This window comes from Miniopterus natalensis, chromosome 2 (assembly GCF_054644295.1).
Source record: "Miniopterus natalensis isolate mMinNat1 chromosome 2, mMinNat1.hap1, whole genome shotgun sequence".
NCBI classification, from domain to species: domain Eukaryota; kingdom Metazoa; phylum Chordata; class Mammalia; order Chiroptera; family Miniopteridae; genus Miniopterus; species Miniopterus natalensis.
The window spans coordinates 78,634,133-78,653,457 of NC_142082.1; the positions used below are offsets into that span (position 1 = coordinate 78,634,133).

The window sequence follows — 19,325 nt, forward strand, 5'->3', positions numbered from 1 at the left end:
GCTGAAAGCTGTAAGTACATGAAACAGTTTATTCTTGCATTATTTATTATTGTATTATTTTCCGTACGAACAACTGTAAACCTATTTTTGCCTCACCCTGTATACTCAGGCCTCTATGGTCAGTCCATTTTCTACAAAGTTTCAAAGACAACTCAGTGGAGGAGAAGGATAATCTTTCCAAAAAAAAAAAAAAAAATGGTGTTGGGACAATTGGCTATGCATATACTAAAGATTAAGCAGAAAGTAACCAATTCTCTCTCAACTGATGAATGGATAAACAAATTGTTATGAGTCATATAATTGACTACTACTCAGCAATAAAAAGGGACAAAATATGAGAAATGCAACAACTGGACAAGTCATAAAAACATGGCACTACATTGAAGTCAGATACAAAGGATTACAATACCTTATGATTCCATTTACATGAAATTCTAGAAAAGGCAAAACTATGGTGATTCAAAGCATATTAATGATTCTTAGAGGCCAAGAACTTGGGGGAGGAAATTGAATGCAAAAGGGTCAGAGGAAACTTTAAGGAGATGAAAATATTCTATATACAATTGTAGTCAAAACTCATCAAATTGCATATTTAAAATTTCTTATTGTATGTAAATTATACCTAACTAAATAAAGGAAGGAAAGAGAGGAAGGAAAGAAGGAAGAAGAAAGGAAGAAAATTGCTATTTAGTACTTAAGTGAGTTTTTGGACAAGATTCTAAATATGTCAAGAAAGTATTCATCTATCCCTAAGAAAATTTTTTTTAAATTAGGGATGTTGAATTGTGTCAAATGTCTTTTTACTATTCTTTGATGATCATTTGATTTTTCTTTTTTGACCTATTAATTAGTTAAATTTTGAATACAGATTTCCTAATGTTGAATTGTATTCACACTCCTTGGATAAACTCTACTTGGATTGTGCTATACCATTCTTTTAATTTTTTTTTGTTTTTACAAATACTTTATATAATATTTTACATTCATATGATTGTGTACCCCTCTCTATATACTTTTTTATAGTATTTTTGCTGGGTTTTGGAATCAGTTTTTCTGGCTTCATAAAAAGAATTTAGAAAGTTTATGCTCTGGAAAAGTTTAGGCGGTAAAATAATTATTTGTTCTGTCAAAATTTTAAAGAATTCACTTGTGAAATTATTTGGTCCTGAAATATTTGTTTGTTTATTTGTTCCTCTTTGATAACATACTCAATTTTAGATTTTAAAATTTTTTTCTGGGGTTAATTTGATTGTTCATATTCTCCAAACACCCATTTCAATCAAGTTTTCATATTCACTTGCACAGGGCTTTGTAAAATGTCTTTTATGAGAATCACATCTGTCAACCCATTCCATGTGGGATCCTAATAGGCTGCCCTGCATAGGTGTTGTGGGAATCCCACATACACTGATATATAAAGGCAAACATAACACTGAGGGAATAGTAGTGTGTGGAAAGGGAAAAATTCTCCCTTCCTTCCTCTGGTTCTTTTGGCTGGTTGGATAATCAAATCAATATGAGAAAGAACAACAAGCGAAAATCAAATTTAATTTTGTGCACACAGGTACCCCACATACATGAGAGTCAGAGACTTCACATACACGAGAGATTCATAGGCAGAGAGGGAAAATGAGGTATATATGACATTCTGAGCTAGAGGTGAGGTAAGACACCTTGGGGCTTCAGAAGTTCATTGCAGGGGGAGCACTAATTAGTAGTTTGCCCTGCAGCATAGGTAGGCCAAGAAAGGTTATCTCTGAAGACCGATGGTTGCCAGAGGAGAAGGAGGTTAGGGGACTGAATGAAAAAGGTGAAGGGATTAAGAAGTGCAAATCGGTACTTACAAAATAGTCATGGAGGTATAAAGTACAGCATAGGGAATAAAGTCAGTAATACTGTAATAACTAGGTATGGTGTCAAGGAGGTACTGGAAGTATCGGGGAGAACACTAAGAAGTATATGATTGTCTAACCACTATGCTGTACATCTGAAACTAATACAAAATAATATTGAATGTAAACTGTAATTGAAAAATAAGATTTAAATGAAAAAATAATAGGAAAAGAAGAGTTATCTCTGATAATCTCTTATTATAGGCAAGGTACATAAGTTCAAATTCCTCTAGATAGTTTCTCTTGAGCCTATAGGGCCTTGGTTGCTTTTAGCCCAAAATAATCTGCATACCGTAGAGGCATATTTTAGGGTGACTTGTTCTGAACCCTGCTAACCTAATAAAAGGCCTTTCAAAGTGAGAGGCAACAATCATTTATTTGAGATCAATAAGAATAGCTATTTGGGATGCACTGATTCAGGCAGAAGCCCAAATAGTATTCTGATTAGGAGACAAAGGCAATGGGTATTTATGAGAAAGAGAAAGGGAACAATTACATCAGTAGAAGGAAGGCATTTCTATTGGTGCAAATAACATAACATAGTGATGTTAATCCTAAAGAATGTTTTTAATTTTCAGTCCTATAGCCATCAAGTGGGTAGTCATAATATCTGCTTTCTTGTTATTGTTGTTAAGAATTTGGGACATCTGGTGGCTTTAGGCCCAGTTCAAAGGTAATTTTGCCCTGTTTTAACATTCCAAAGGTTTGAGGCATAATACAAGTAAGATAGTTCCTCTGGCATAGCAGCTCTAGCTCCATTTTAAAGTGGCTTTGTTTATATTATTTTTAAACCCTATAGTTAGTTGCTTAAAGGAGAAAGAACAGAAGAATTAGAATAGGAGGCTACTGTAAAGAACTCAGAGATGTAATAGAAGAAAACTTTATAAAAATATATAATGAAAACTCTAGTGGATGTAATTAGAACACTGAAGTGTTCCTGGAACTTAAAAATATTCTAGAGCCCTAGCCAGTTTGGCTCAGTGGTTAGAGTGTCTGCCCGTGGACTGAAGGGTCCTGGGTTCGATTCCAGCCAAGGGCACGTACCTCGGTTGCAGACTCGATCCCCGGCCCCAGTTGAGGCACGTGTGGGAGGCAACCAATTTATGTGTCTCTCTCACATCACTTTTTCTCTCTCCCTCTCCCTCTCTCTCCCCCTTCCAGTCTCTCTGAAAAAGCAATGGAAAAAATATCCTCAGGTGAGGATTAAAAACAAATAAATAAATAAAAATATTCTAGAACTTAAAAAAATTTTTCCTAACTTAAAAATTCAATAGAATAATTGGAAAAGTGAATGGTCACTGTTAAAAACACAAATTCAGTCCCCAAATATATTGAAATCGGACACCCACCAGACACTAATCATGTTTCTTTTCCTTGGTGACAGTTTTTTTTAAGTATCTTGCTGGACACAACAAGAGGCTGTTCCCTTCCTTTCTGCAGCATCAACCATAACTGACTAACAGCTGAAAATGGTCTAGCCAACCCAAGTCTGTGTAGTTAGCAGTTAAGTGACTCCGATATGACCTCAAGAGCTTGGTGAAACCAAAATTTACACTTCTAAACTAAAATTCTCAGACCCATTTTCAAAGTGCAGGGTGCCTGAAACTGTTGCCAAGTTGGAAAGAACACCAAATACCACAAGGAATGCATGACTTCAATCAATCAAACCCTGCTGAATTGTAATTCCTTTGTACTTTCTGCTGCTCTTCTCATATCTTACTTCAATTGGCTAAGTTCAGAATCACCCAGTCAGATCCTCCTAAATGAAAATTTATGAATATCTATAACCTCTTCTTATCCTCAACTCCTAAAACTTGCTTCCATCCAGCCTTTGTTAGATAAGACAGATTTGAGCTTTTGTCATACAACTGAACCAGAGTTCGTTTGCCCACGTGCACAAACTGAAAGAAATGTACAAGCAGGAGTTTACGGTGGTGAAAAGAATTAACTTATTAGGATTGGTGCCAATTTGGAGAATGGGTGAGCTCATGCTCCAAAATACCCAACTCCCCAATAGCTTACAGACAAAAGGCTTTACAGAGTAAAAATACAAGTCATCATGAGTAAGGGGTTTGGGATCCTGGGTGAACAAGTTCCTGTCAAGATGATGTAAACAAACTCTGTGCTCACCTCTTCCCCTTATCACATCAAAATTACAACTAAATTATAGAACAATAAACCTAGAGAACCATCTGAAGGCCAGCTGAACAAAAGTCCTATAACTAAGAATATAAAGAAGAGCCACTTTGAGATGGGTAGGAGGGGCGGAAATGTAAACCAGGCTGGGCCCACACTCAGGCGGGCGTGTGGCAGTTGAGAATCGGGAGGGATAGTTCAGTGGCAGAGGTCCCGCTTGAGGAGAAAGGGGTCCCAGCCCCACACCTGGCTCCCCATCCCAGAGAAACTGCCAGGAAGGGGTTCCCCACAACACCTGGCTGAGAAAATCAGTGGGGATTCTATCCAGATGAGATGGAAGGCTACTGGAAATCCAGGCATCCTCTTAAAAGGCCTGAGCACAGACTAACTCGCAGGCACTCACCCTGGACTCCAGGGAGGGATAGCAGCTGGGTCAGTGGAGGGGGGGACACGAAAAGCATGCAGGGAAAAACTGAGTTGTATGGCTTCAGGGCAAGGGCTGGAGGGATAGCCACCATTGCCTCTGTATTGAGCTCTCCTCCCACACAACCAAATCTGAATCTACACTAACCTGGTGAACACCATTCACCCCACCCTGGAGCTGAGCCTTACAGGCAGCCAGCAGGTGGCAGCAGATCTCTGGGCGCCCTCTGATGCATGGCTGGAGGCCTGGTCCTGGTGGTAGCCAGTCTTGGTTCACTGCATGGCCTCTCCCACACATCTCCAGACCTAGCACAGGCAGCTACCAACTGCAGATCACTTTGTAGCCCCTATGAGGTAGTGCGGAGCCTGTCATAGGCTGAATGTGGCCTGCACCAGAGCCCCTCCCAAGAGGCCCCAGAAATAGGCCACACTCCGTGGCCGGCTTCAGACAGTAGAGCACTACCCGATTAGCTACACAAGTGGCACAAGAGCCTGCTGGGGTGAGTCCTGCTCTGTGGAATTAACCCACACACAGCAGCTCGTTTGCCGTGGTTGTGCCAAAACTTAGTCAGCCAGCCAGAGGATCAACTCCACCCACTGACATGCCAACAGTAATCAAAGCTCAAGTATAACAGGAGGGCACACACAATCCACACAAGGGACACTCCCGGAGTACTCAGCTCAGGTGATCAGAGAGACTACCACTGGGCCCCACAGGACACCTACTACATAAGGCCACCCTGCCAAGACTGGGAGATATAACAGATCTACCTAATACATAGAAACAAACACACAGAGGCAGCCAAAATGGGAGACAAATATGTCCCAAGTGAAAGAACAGGATATGACTACAGAAAAATAACTAAATGAAATGGAGGCAAGTAATCCACCAAAAACAGAATTCAAAACACTTGTTATAAGGATTCTCAGCAAACTTAGTGAGAACTTCAATAAAGATACAGTAAGCACAAAAAATGGACATAGAAATAATAAAAAAAAAACAGTCAGAAATGAAGAACACAATAACTGAAAGAATATACTATATCATGATAACTATGTATGTTTTATGGGGCCAGGTGGGTACTTAAAGCATGGCGGGGGGGAGGGGCTCTTTATAAGGTATGTAATTTTCTAAACCATTGCTATACATATGAAATTAATACAGAATAATATTGAATAAAAACTGTAATTGAAAAAATAAAAAAGAGAAAGAATACTCTAGAAGGGAATCATCAGCAGATTAAATGAAGCAGAGGATTGAATCAATGATTTGGAAGACAAGGTGGCAGAAAACACCCAGTATTACAAGAAATGCTAAACGGATTTATTTAAGAAAAAGAATGGGGGGCGGAGAACATAAATGTGGAGAGTGGCTGAACCTGGAGGCTGGCCAGGACTCGGGCAGGAGCAAGGCTGTGCCCTGAAGACCCTGAGGGACCTTGTCCGGGGCAGAGGCAAAGCCGCATCGTTCCCTCTCAGGGAACGTTCCCCCACTTCCCCACGCAGGTCACGGCATATAAATATAAATAATAAAATGACAATAACTATGTACCTATCTAAAATCACTTTAAATGTAAATAAAGTGCTCCGTCCAAAAGACAGAGTAGCTAAATGGGTAAGAAAACAAGACCAATACATATACTGTTTACAAGAGAGCCACTTCAGAATGGAAGACACACAAAGACTGAAAGTAAAGGGATAGAAAAAGATATTTTATGCAAATGGAATTTAAAAAAAAGCTGAGGGAGTAATACTTGTATCAGGCAAAATAGACTTTAAAACAAAAGCTATAGCGCTAGCCAGTTTGGCTCAGCAGTTAGAGCATTGGCTTGCAGACTGAAGGGTCCTGGGTTCGATTCTGACCAAGGGCATATACCTTGGTTGCAGACTCAATGCCCAGCCTTGGTCAGGGTGTGTGTGGAAGGCAACCAATCGCTGTGTCTTTCTCACATTGATGTTTCTCTCTCTCTCTCTCTCTCTCTCTCTCCCTCTCTCCCTCCCTCTCCCTTCCTTCCACTCTCTCTGAAAATCAACGGAAAAAAAATCCTCAGGTAAGGGTTAAAAAAAAAAAAAAAATCCTACCATTTGTGACAACATGGATGGACCTAGAGGGTATTATGTTAAGTGAAATAAGTCAGACAGTGAAAGTCAAATACCATATGATGTCACTTATATGTGGCATTTAACAAAATAAATGAAAGAACAAAACAGAAACAGACTTACAGATACGGAGAGCAAACTTATGGTTGCCAGATGGGAGAGGTGGCTGGAGGTCTGAGTGAAAAAGTTGAAGGGATTAAGAAGTATAAGTTTATAGTTACAAAATGGTCATGGGGATATAAAGTACAGCACAGGGAAAATAGTCAATAATCTTGTAATAACTATGTATGGTTCCAGGTGGGTACTAGACTTATTAGGGAAATCACTTCATAAATTATATGAATATCTAACCACAATGCTGTATACTTGAAACTAATATAGAATAATATTCAATGTCAACTGAATTGAAATAAAAAATTTTTAAATTGTAAGGTAAGGGCAGTAAATCATTATCTCAGGTATTGAGGTCAGCTTCCCTATAAGTGGATTCATTAGGATTTAGGAGCTGAAATACAGCTCAGGCCATGATATCTTTAGCTTAACAAAACACTTAACTGGCTTCCATCAGGCAAGGCATAGCCATTGTCTTGCTGCCTCAGGGGGTTAATAACTATAAGGGAAAGGGCTAAGGTTTACAGGGTATGCTGTGAAGAAAGTGAATAGAGTGCCCGGGCTACATATTAAATCAAAATCAGGACCTTCGGTTTCTACTGCATCTGTGTAAAAACAATTCAGGCCATAAATATTCATTTTGGGAAAAAAAGTTATTTTTTGCCTTTAATAAACATGGCAACATGCTGGAAGCTGACAAGAAAACGGCACAGATATGCAGGAATAATGCACAATAAGGAACTCCAATCTGCAGTCCGGGTTCCACCAAGATCCCTTTTATTCTCGGGGTTTGTGCCTCAGCTGGATAAAAGATGGGGTGGGCGTCCCGGCCGGCTATTGGCGGAAGGACCGCCAGGGGGCGCTCCAAGCACGTCTGTAAGTCCCTGGGGAACCCTCCTTCCGCGCACTACAGAGTTCCAGCTTGCTGCTCCTTCCCCGCCCGCCGACAGGGGGCGCCGCAGGCAGCCCGGCGCTCACTAGCTGCCCACGAGCGGCTGCGCGGGCCAGCGGCTAGGGCCGGGCCTGGAGGAGACCATGGACCGGTTCGTGTGGACCAGCGGCCTTCTGGAGATCAACGAGACCCTGGTGATCCAGCAGCGCGGGGTGCGCATCTACGACGGCGAGGAGAAGGTAGGGCGGCCGCGCGGCCCAGCCGGGCCTCGCTCTCTCGGGCCTCGGCGCGCAACTGGGCTGGCCCGCCGGGCCTCCCCGCGCCGTCGGCACCGCCCAGCGCCGCGCGCCGGCTCCGACGCCGGACCGCAGGTTCCCGGCGCGCGGACGGCGGCGGCTCCCCTCCGCTCCCCCAAATCCTCCTCGGGACTGCACAACCTGCGCGGGCCGCGAGGGGCGCCGGCGCTACGCCGTCGGTCGGCGATGCCGCGCGCCCGCCCCCCTGGGTGGTCTTGGAGCCCCCGGGACGCCGTTGGCGGCGGCGGCGGCGGCCGAGGCTCCCCGGGGCGCTGCGGGGACTCCGGCCCTGCCCGGCCGAGCGGCCGACCAGTTGCTTGAGAGGATTTCTGAAAAGAGAAGGTCTCGTTGTCTTCACTTTGAGACGCCAAAAAGCTAGTTTTTTGTTTGTTAATTTTTTTTAGAAAGGAATTTTGAGCGTTTGTTTTGTTAAGCGATGTAGTAGGCCGTGCCTTGTAATCCAAGCATAAACCTTAGGAGGTGGGCTTGCAAATTGAGAGGAGAAATAGTAACTATACGCAAACGCTCCGCGGAGACTTCTGTCTAACAGCAAACTGTCATCCTGTTCTGAATGAAATGTGTGAGCTGGAAATAGAAAAAAATTTAAACACCCACTTTTAGTTTGCAGACGTTTCAGTTGCTATTTTTCCTTCCTTGTTCTGTTAATGAAACTTCCTTCTCTACCTTTCATACCTCCCACAGCTTTTCCTGGTCGGTGCCTACAGAAGCGTGAGGCGTCCTTCTCCTGGGGATTGGAGGGCAGGGGTTACAGGGCCACCTAGAGGCACTGCCGACCCAAGTGCTCGTCCTCCCTTAGGGCAAGTTCCATATACTGGGTTGTCTCCATTATTGAGTCAAGGTCTTTTCCCTAAGTAATTTGCTTGGATTTAGCCACTTACTGCCTTAGCACTGTTATCCACTTGATCTTGCCTGGTGGAGACCATCTACTGCTTCGTGTGGACCAGCGGCCTTCTCAGATCGGGTTTGCTCGTTTTGGTTGGAGTGACAGCTAAATGTTTTTGTTTTTTAAACCAAGATTAAGGTTTTGGAGCTGCCTTAAATGGGGAGCCTGATTAACCTCAGATATGGTAATGCTCCACTCTCAGAACTGAATGCTGACAAGGATAGATTGGTCTTCAGAGACTCCTCCAAAGCCACACCCCTCTGGAAGTCATGCTTTTGCAGAACACAACACTATTGTTCTGTATAATTCCAGCATGCAAATTAGGAACACCTTGGCTGACACATTATATAACTTTGATATATTTAAAACAATAAAAAATCAAAACTATTAGTACCAGTATATGAAAAACTATTATTAAACCAGCAATTTTTTTTTTTCCTTTAAATTTTTTGCTGCTTGTTTTAGCAGGCAAGTAGATAATAGGTATCAGAGGATTAAGAAAAACTTAGTTGACACCGTTTGATCTAGTCAAGAATTCTTAACTGTTCTAAACACTTGGGATGGTGAAGGAAGGGTATAGGTGTCTTGAAACTGAAGCAGAGCTCTAAGACAAGCCAGCTCACCACTGTGGCCCCTGGGCTGGAAATAGTCACTTGCTGAAGTGTTACTGGTATGACCCAAGGCCAGACTGATTCCTGGGGGAAAGTGCTGTGTCCTGGCTTCCTCCATCTGCTGGAATGCTTCCAGACTTCACATGGTGTGAAGACTAGGAAGCTGCAAGTCAGCCTCCAGATCTGATCAAGTTCCCTTTCAGAATCTTTCACTGGCTCCCTTGAATGCTTAGACTTCATAGCTTGTATCCCAACACAATTCCCAGGTAGGTGTGCACATGGCTGTCTAAAAGACCAGTTGGACACTCTTGGAGGACGGGAAGTATGCTTTACTTATCCTTCTATCTTCTGGCTCATTGTGGATGTGAAATACATTTTTAAACAAAATCCTGAATAATCAGAGCACCTATTATGTGCCTGGAACTTTATATGCAATCTCATTTAGTTCTCTCAATGGGCATATGAGGTGAGTATTTTACTGAATGAGAAAAACTCTCAGAGAAAGTGACTTGCCTAAGATCCACTGTTATCAGGAGAGACAGGAGTTAAATCTCTATTGATTAGACTCCCAAAGCCTGTGCTTTGTTCACTGTGATTCCATGCTTCAAAAATACAGCAGTCACCAGTGCCAGACTTTATGTAATGTTTAATATAGTCAATCATCCTAAAGATAAGGACACTGAGACCCTCAGCTGATAGTTGAGAAAACTGACCTGTCCAGGGTCACACAATTAGTCATTGATGGAGCTAGACTGGACTGTACCCTTCCCATGAGCCAAGTGCCTCTTGTGAATAAATTCTTGCTTGCTTGTTTATACAGGCACGGTTTTCATGGGCCCATTATGAATGGATAATTTGTTGTTTTCATAAGCAGCATAGACAGGTTGTTTTCCTTCGCAGAATCTTCTGTAGCCTCAGCTAATTTAAAAAATAATGTGGTTAGTAGCATATGAAGTGGCAGGTTGGGAGCATATACTAGAAGATTTAGAAAATATTTCTTTTCTTTCATCTAGCTATTTCACGTTTAGGAATTTACCCTTGGGAGATCATCAGAGATGTATAAAAATAATAGTGAGTGAGAATGTTCATCTCAGCATTATTATATGTTATATATTATTATGTATAGAGAAACATTGCAAGCAATCTGAATGTCCACCATAGGGATTGGTTAATTAAATATGACGTGTCCTAATCAGCATGAAAAATTGCTAATGATAGGCAGCTAAGAGACAAAAGCATGTTAAAGAACTATAAATATCATGACCTCTTTTTATTTAAAGATTATACACATATATACACATCACATATATACTCTGACTTGTATGATTGTGAGAGATTTCATTTTCTTTTTTTAGATTAAAATATATTTTCCAGATTTTTCAATAGTTTGTTACTTTTATAACAGGAAAAATGTTGAAAGAAACAACAGGGTAATAACTTACCAAATGTCTAAGATCAACTTTTAAGTAGTTAAAATTATTTTAGTGGTAGAAGCAAACCAGCCTAAACTTGTCTGTCAGGTTTAGCTCACCATCTCCTGGAATCCTTGAAGAGAACTATTACACAATTTCTTCAGTTAGAGCAGCGACGTTTTTACATTTGCACCTTGTTAATTGGCATTGCAATGGAACATACTCTAGCTTCAGCTTTAAATTCACATCCTTATATGTGGATTTCAGTAAGTAGTTTCTTAATCAGAACTATTATGCTCTAATGTAGCATCATGTACTCTTAAATTGATAAAATATTTGCTGTTAGAAAAGGGAAATCTTACTTATTGGCAAAAAGATTTAGAAAATATCTTAAATTATTTGGTTTTACATACACAAGATTAACCAAAAACCTTTGAAGCCAATCAGAGTTAAGTGCCACTAGTATGTATGTTTTACTTCTGATTCAGAGGAAAACATGGAACTCATAAAGTCTTTTCTTTGAGGTGTGGAATAATCTCTCACAGAGTGTGTTTAAACTACATAGTTCAGTAGGTCTCTTACCATTAAAGTTTATTAACCATATTAATTAATCCTTACTAATATTAAGATACTGGTAATACAGTAATACCTTACTCTTAGAAAATCATTTTTTAAATTTTAAGTCAAAAGTGTTGGTTTTTTATTGCACAAGGACTTTTTGGACAAAAGAATGTTTTTGCATATGTTTAACAAAAATAATTTATATACATTTCAGAGTTATGCAATGTTATATATGACTGTAGAGAATTTTCTTATCTTTTTTATTAGAAAAATAATGAGGTGGTTAAATATGGTTAAGCAAAATGAAGAAACTTGAAATAATCAGTAATTCTACCACTAATAATATTTTCAGCATATTCTCTGTGTGTGTGATTGCACGCACATGTGTATGCCGTGTGCGTATGTAATCATGCTATGTATGCTATTTTGAAACTTACTTTTTATATTAATGAGTATTTTGTAATATAAGTGTCAACTGCGTTATAGTTATTTTTACTTAGGAATGATATATAATGTTTGGTTATTTAATTGACAAACATTGAAACTACATTATTTTAAACCCAACAGGATTATTGTTTGTAATAAACTGGACCCTCATTAAAATACTTTCATTGAGTTTGTGTTGTAAGGCAGTCTTATAAACAGCACCAACCTTGTAACTTTTGGAATAATGAATTATTCCTCGAAAGGATATAAACAAGTCCTACCTAAGGGCAATTTCTACTTTCTAATAATTAGAGTTAATAGAAGCTTCCAATATAATTTTGCTTTTAACAGAAATAAAGTGGCTTGATTTATTAATCTCTTGGGTTGTAACTACAAAATTTGCTTAGTCACATAATTTTCAGTGCATAAAAACAAACAATGAGGATTAAAAGTTTGGTCCTAAAGACCTAGCTGGCATTTTTTGTGGTTGTATTATACAATCACAATGAAAAATAATTTTTCATTTACAGTTGATGTACAATATTATATTAATTTCAGGTGTACAACCCAGTGATTGGACACTTACATAACTTATGAAGTGATTGCCCTGATAAATCTAGTACCCATCTGATACCACACCTAGTTATTACAGTATTATTGACCGTATTCCTTATTCCATACGTACTTTATGTCCCCATGGCTGTTCTGTAAGTACCAGTTTATACTTCTTAATTCCTTCACCTTTTGACCCAGATCCCCAACCTCTTCCCTGTCATCCATCAAAATGTTCTTTGTATCTATGAGTCTGTTTCTGTTCTGCTTGTTTATTTTGTTTTTTAGATTCCACATATTAGTGGAATCATGGCATTTGTTTTTCTCTGACTTATTTTAATCAGCATAATACCCTCTAGGTCCATACATGTTTTTGCAGATGGCAAGGCTTCATTCTTTTTTATGGCCCAGTAATACTCCATTGTATATATGTACCACTTTTTTATCCATTTACCTATTGATGGGCACTTAGGTTGCTTCCATATCTTGGCTATTGTAAATAATACTGCAATGCACATATGGATGCATATGTCTTTTTGATTTAGTGTTTTGGGTTTCTTTGGATAAACACCCAAAAGTGGAATTGCTGGGTCCTTTTCTGACTCTTGTTTTAAAGTCTATTTTGTCTGGTAAAAGTATTGCTCTTCCAACTTAAAAAAAATTTTTTTTCTCATTTCCACTTTTATGAAATATCTTTTTACTTCTCTTTAAGTCTGTGTATGTTTTTTGATCTGAAGTAAGTCTCTTGTAGGCAGCATATGTAAGGGTCTTGGTTTTTTATCTGAGACATCCTATATCTTTTGATTGGAACATTTAATCAATTTACATTTAAAGTAATTGTTGGTAGATATTTTTTATTGTACTTTGTTATTCATACTTTTGATCTTTTTTTCTTCTTAAAGAAGACCCTTTAACATTTATTGTAATACTGCCTTGGTGGTGATGAACTCCTTTAGTTTTTTCTTGTCTGGGAAGCTCTGTTTTTTCTATTCTAAATGATAGCTTTGCTGGGTAGAGTAATCTTGGTTGTAGCTCCTTGCTTTTCATCACCTTGAATATTTCATGTGTCCCTTCTGGCCTATAAACTTTCAGTTAAGAAACAGCTGACAGTCTTATGGGAGCTCCTGTGGAGGCAACTAATTGCTTTTCTCTTGCTGCTTTTAAGAGTCTGTCTTTGTCTTTAACCTTTGGCATTTTACTTATGATATGTCTTGGTGTGGACCTATTTAGATTCATCTTGTTTTGGAGTCTCTGCATTTCCTGGGCGTGTATGTATATTTCCTTTACCAGGTTAGAGAAGTTTTCCATCATTATTTTTTCAAATAGGTTTTTCAATTCCCTGCACTCTCTTTTCTCCTTCTGGTATCCCCATGATGTGAATGTTGGTACACTTGATGTTGTCCCAGAGACCCTTTAAACTACCCTCATTTTTTTGGTTTCTTTCTTTTTTTTCTGTTCTGATAGGGTGTTTTCTCCTACCTTATCTTCCAAATTGCTGATTTAAACCTCTTCTTCATCTAATCTACTGTTTATTTCCTCTAATGTATTCATTATTTCGGAGTGGGTCTTTTATTATGTTTTGTATCTCTATTTTCAAGTTTCCTATCTCTTTGTTGAAGTTCTCACTGAGATCATGGAGCACCCTTGTAAGTTATAACTAGTTCTTTGAACTCTGCATCTGGTAGATTTCTTGTCTCCATTTTGTCTAGTTCTTTTTGTGGAGTTTTGTTCTGTTCTTTCATTTGGGACATGTTTCTTTGTCTCCTCATTTTGCCTGCTGCCCTGTGTTTGTTTCTATGTCAGGTAGAGCTACCACACCTCCCCATCTTGGTGCATTTGCCTTATGTAGTAGGTGTCCTGTTGGACCCTGTGGTGCAGCATCCCCAGTCACCCAACCTGGGTGTTCTGGGTGTGTGCTCTACTCCTGTGTGGGCTGTGTGCACCCTCCTGTTGTGGTTGAGCCTTGATTATTGCTGACACATCACTGGCAGGGATTGACCCTAGGCAGATCAGCTCTGAGGACTGGCTGTAACTACAGTGCAGGAACTACTATGTAGGGACTTAACCCATGGAGCAGAACTTTCTTCAGTGGGGCCCTGGTGCCTGTCAAGTCTTCCCCTTGAGTGTCACTTGTGGAGGTGGTTGGGTGGTACTCTGGTGTGATCTGAAGCTGTCCACTGGGTGCGCTGGCTCTGGGGCCTCCCAGGAGGTGCAGCCAAGGTCAGCTGCTGCCTATGCCCTCCCCAGGACCACGTGGTATGAGGTACAAAGTGACTTGCAGATGGTTGCTACTTGTGCTGGGCTTGGAGGTACCTGGGAGAGGCTAAGCTGCTAATTGAGGCTGGCTGCCACTGGCACTGGGCTTCAGACTGCTTAGGAAGAGGTCTGTGGCGTGCTGAGGCCAGATGCTACTTGTTTAGTGTTTCTGAACCTTTGAGAGATTTTAGGAAAGTCTGCAGCATGAGCCAAGACAGGCTGGTTGTTTGGAAAAGCCATTGGAAGTGGCTTGGGTGGGCCTGCAAGCTGGGTGGGGTGGGGTCTCGGGTAATCACCAGTGCAGGGAAAGGGTGTTAGCCAAGTTAATGGAGACTCAGATATGGTGTCCACCTGCACCTACATGGGGAGGGCTCAGCAAAGGAACAGTGGCTTCTTCCTGGCACTTTTGTCTGGGAGGAGGCTGCCCCTCCAGCTCTCACCCTGAAGCCAGATGATTTAGCTCCTCCTCATATGAGCTGGCACTTTTCAAGCTGCCACCCCAGTGCTGGAGCTAAGAGTGAGTCTGTCAGCGAGGAAGTCTGTGTGGGTTCTTTAAGAGGAACTCCTGGGACTCCACTCTTTCCCACTGTCCCACTCAGTCACGATCCCCACTGGTTTTCACAGACAGAAGTTATGAGGACTTCTCTTCCCAGCACTGGAACCATGGGCTGGGGGTCCTATGTGGGGCTGCTCCTCAGGGGGACCTCCCCAGCCAAGATATCCCTCCCAGTTTTTAACTGCCACATACGGGTGTGGAACCAGTATCATCTACCTTTCTATCTCTCCTACAAGTCTTGATGTGGCTTCTTCTGTATATCCTTGGTTATAGGAGTTCTGTTCAGCTAGACTTCAGGCAGTTCTCAATGATGGTTGTTCTGTAGTTTATTTGTAATTTTGATGTGGTCGTGAGAGTATGTGAGTACGGTGTTTATGTACTCTGCCATCTTGACCAGAAACTCTGTATTATAATTTTAAAAAACATTTTTACATTTATAGTTTGAGTAGGTGACATAGTTCCATGATAAAAATTTAAAAAACACAAAAAATATAAAGTTAAAAGTCTCCCTCCTTCCCTGTCTCTTTGACATCCAGTTCCCCATTAAAGGCCACCAGTGCATCATTCTAGAGAGTTGTACATACATAGGTATTTGTGTGTGAAATATATAGCTATTTGTACAAAATATATTGTTTTCCATATTTATTTATTTATTTTGTAATCTCTCCCCACCCACTCACCCACCCCCACCTTCTCTCTGAGATCCCTCAGTCTGTTTCATGCTTCTGTGTCTCTGGATCTGTTTTGTTCATCAGATTATTTTGTTCATTAGATTCCATGTATGAGTGAGATCATGTGATACTTGTCTTTCTCTCACTGGCTTATTTCACTTAGCATAATACTCTCCATTTTCACCCATGCTGTCCCAAAGGGTAAGAGATTCTTCTTTTTTACAGCCACATAATATTTCATGGTGTAAATGTCCCAGAGGTTTTTTATCTACTCATCTACTGATGGGCACTTGGGCTGTTTCCAGATCTTAGCTATTGTAAATTGTACTGCTATGAACATAGGGGTGCATAAGTTCTTTCTGATTGGTGCTTCAGGTTTCTTAGGATATATTCTTAGAAGTGGGATCACTGGATCAAATGGCAGTTCCATTTTTAATTTTTTGAGGAATCTCCATACTGTTTTCCATAGTGGCTGCACCAGTCTGCATTCCCACCAGCAGTGTAGTAGGGTTCCCTTTTTTCCATATCCTCACCAGCACTTGTTGTTAGTTGATTTGTTGATGGTAGCCATTCTGACAGGTGTGAAGTGATTCCTCTTTGTGGTTTTAATTCGCACCTCTCTGATGATTGCAGACTTTGAGGATTTTTTCATATGTCTCTTTGCCATCTGTATTTCCTCTTTGGAGATTTGTCTTAGGTCCTTTGCCCATTTTTTAATTGGATTGTTTGTTTTCCTTTTGTTGTATGAGTTCCTTACATATTTTGGATATTAACCCTTTATCAGATGTGTCATTGGCAAATATGTTCTCCCATACAATGGTCTTCGTTTTCGTTTTGTTGATGGTTTCTTTTGCTGTGCAGAAGATTTTTATTTTGATGTAGTCCCATTTGTTTATTTTCTCCTTTGTTTCTCTTGCCCTAGGAAATGTATTGGCAAACATGTTGCTACAAGAGATGTCGGAGGTTTTGCTGCCTATGTTTTCTTCTAGGATTTTTATGTTTTTATATCTTACATTTAAATCTTTTATCCATTTTGAGTTTATTTTTGTGTACGGTGTAATTTGGTGGTCTAGTTTCATTTTTTGCATGTACCTGTCCAATTTTCCTGACACCATTTATTGAAGAGACTGTCTTTATTTCATTGTATGTTCTAGCCTTCTTGGTGAAATATTAATTGAGCGTAATGACTTGGGTCGATTTCTGGGGTCTCTGTTCTGTTCCACTGATCTATGTGCCTGTTCTTGTGCCAGAACCAGGTTTTCTTGATGACTGCCTTTGAAGTATAACTTGATATATAGTATTGTGATTCCTCCAATTTTGTTGTTCTTTCTCAATCAAGGTTGCCGTGGCTATTTGGGTTTTTTTTTTTTTTTTGGTTCCATATAAATTTTTGGAGTAAATATTTGTTCTAGATCTGTGAAATATTTTAATAGGGATTGCACTGAATTTATAAATTGCTTTTGGTAGTACGGACATTTTAATGATGTTGATTCTTCCAATCCATGAACGTGGTATATTCTTCCACTTGTTTATGTCTTCTTTTTCTTTTTGCAACGTCCTGTAGTTTTCCGAATACAGGTCTTTTACGTCCTTGGCTAAGTTTATTCCTAAGTATCTTAATTTTTTTGTTGCAATGGTAAATGGGATTTTTTTTTTTTTTTTTAGTTTCTGAGAGTTCATTATTGGTGTATAAAAATGCCATCGATTTCTGGGTGTTAATTTTGTATCCTGCTACATTGCCGAATTCATTTATTAAATCTAGTAGTTCTTTGTTGGAGTCTTTAGGATTTTCTATGTACAATATCATGTCATCTGCTAATAATGACAGTTTCACTTCCTCCTTTCCAATTTGGATGCCTTTTATGTTTTCTTCTTGTCTGATTGCTGTGGCTAGGACCTCTAGTATTACGTTGAACAAAAGTGATGAAAGTGGTCACCCCTGTCTTATTCCTATTATTATGGGAAATGCTTTTAGTTTTTGCCTATAGAGTATGATGTTTGCTGTAGGTTTGTTATATATGGCCTTTGTTATGTTGAGGTATGATCCCTCTATTCCCACTTTGCTGAGAGTTTTTATTAAAAATGGTTGGTGTTGGATTTTGTCGAATGCTTTTTCTGCATCTATGAATATGATCATGTGATTTTTGTCTTTCAATTTGTTTATGTGATGTGTCACATTTATTGATTTGCAAATATTGTACCAGCCTTGCATCCCTGGAATAAATTCCACTTTGTCTTGGTGTAGTATCTTTTTAACATATTGCTGGATCTGATTTGCTAATATTTTGTTGAAGATTTTAGCATCTATGTTCATCAGGGATATTGGCCTGTAATTTTCTTTGTAGTGTTTTTTTCTGGTTTTGGAATTAGGCTAAAGCTAGCCTTGTAAAAAGAGCTTGGAAATGTTCCTTCCTCTTGGATTTTTTGGAATATTTTGAGGAAAATTGGTGTTAATTCTTCTCTGAATGTTTGGTGAAACTCCCCTGTGAAGTCATCAGGATAATGTCTTTGTGTGCTGGGAGTTTACTGATTACTGCTTCAACTTCATCAGTAGTTATTGGCCTATTCAGGTTTTCTGTCTCTTCCTGATTGAGTTCTGAAAGGTTGTATTTTTCTAGGAATTTGTCCCTTTCATCCAGCTTGGTGGCATGTAATTGTTCATAGTATTTTCTTACAAGCCTTTGTATTTCTGTTGGGTCAGTTGTTGCTTCACCTGTTTTGTTTCTGATTTTATTTATTTATGTCCTCTTTCATTGTTTCTTGATGAGTCTGGCTAAGGGTTCATCAATCTTGTTTATCTTTTCAAAGAACCAGCTCTTGGTTTCATTGATCTTTTGTATTTCTTTTTAGTTTCTATGTCATTTATTTCCACTCTGACCTTTATTATTTCCTTCCTTCTACTTACTCTGGGCTTTTCTTCTTGTTGTTCTCTTTATGTTGTAGTGTTAGAGAGTCTATTAGAAGTTTTTCTTGTTTTTTGACATAGGCCTGTAGTGCTGTGATCTTCCCTCTCAAGACTGCTTTCATTGGGTCCTATAGATTTTGCGTTGTTGTGTGTTCATTTTTATTTTTTTCCAGGAAGGTTTTAATTTCTTCCTTGATCTTTTTGGTACCCCATTCATTGTTTAATAACATACTGTTTAGCCTCCATGTGTTTGAATGTTTTTTAATATTTTTGTTGTAGTTATTTTCTGATTTCATGCCATTGTGGTCCGAGAAGATGCTTGATATGATTTCAATCTTCTTGAACTTGTAGAGACTTGTTTTGTTTCCTAACATTTGGTCTATCTTTGAAAATGTCTCATGTGCACTTGAGAAGAATGTATATTCCACATCTTTGTGGTGGAATGTTCTGTAAATGTCAATTAAATCCATCTGATCTAGTATGTCATTTAGGGTCACTGTTTCCTTGTTGATTTTTTTGTCTGGAAGACGTATCCAGTGAAGTCAGTGGGATGTTAAAGTCCCCTACTATGACTGTATTGCTGTCAATCTCTTCCTTAAAGTCCTCTTGAAGTTTTTTTAT

At 39.5% G+C, this 19,325-nt stretch overlaps 1 protein-coding gene across 3 annotated transcripts in view; it reads left to right on the forward strand.

Annotated features, from left to right (window-relative positions):
- Window positions 1–7,696: 7,696 nt before the first annotated feature.
- VPS36 (vacuolar protein sorting 36 homolog) overlaps window positions 7,697–19,325 on the forward strand; it is a 46,709-nt gene continuing 35,080 nt past the window's right edge. For all 3 annotated transcript variants that reach the window (XM_016213586.2, XM_016213587.2, XM_016213588.2), the window contains exon 1: window positions 7,697–7,793. In XM_016213586.2, coding sequence (XP_016069072.1) covers window positions 7,698–7,793 — 96 coding nt within the window. In that variant the 5' untranslated portion in view covers window position 7,697. The remainder of the gene's footprint in view (window positions 7,794–19,325) is intronic.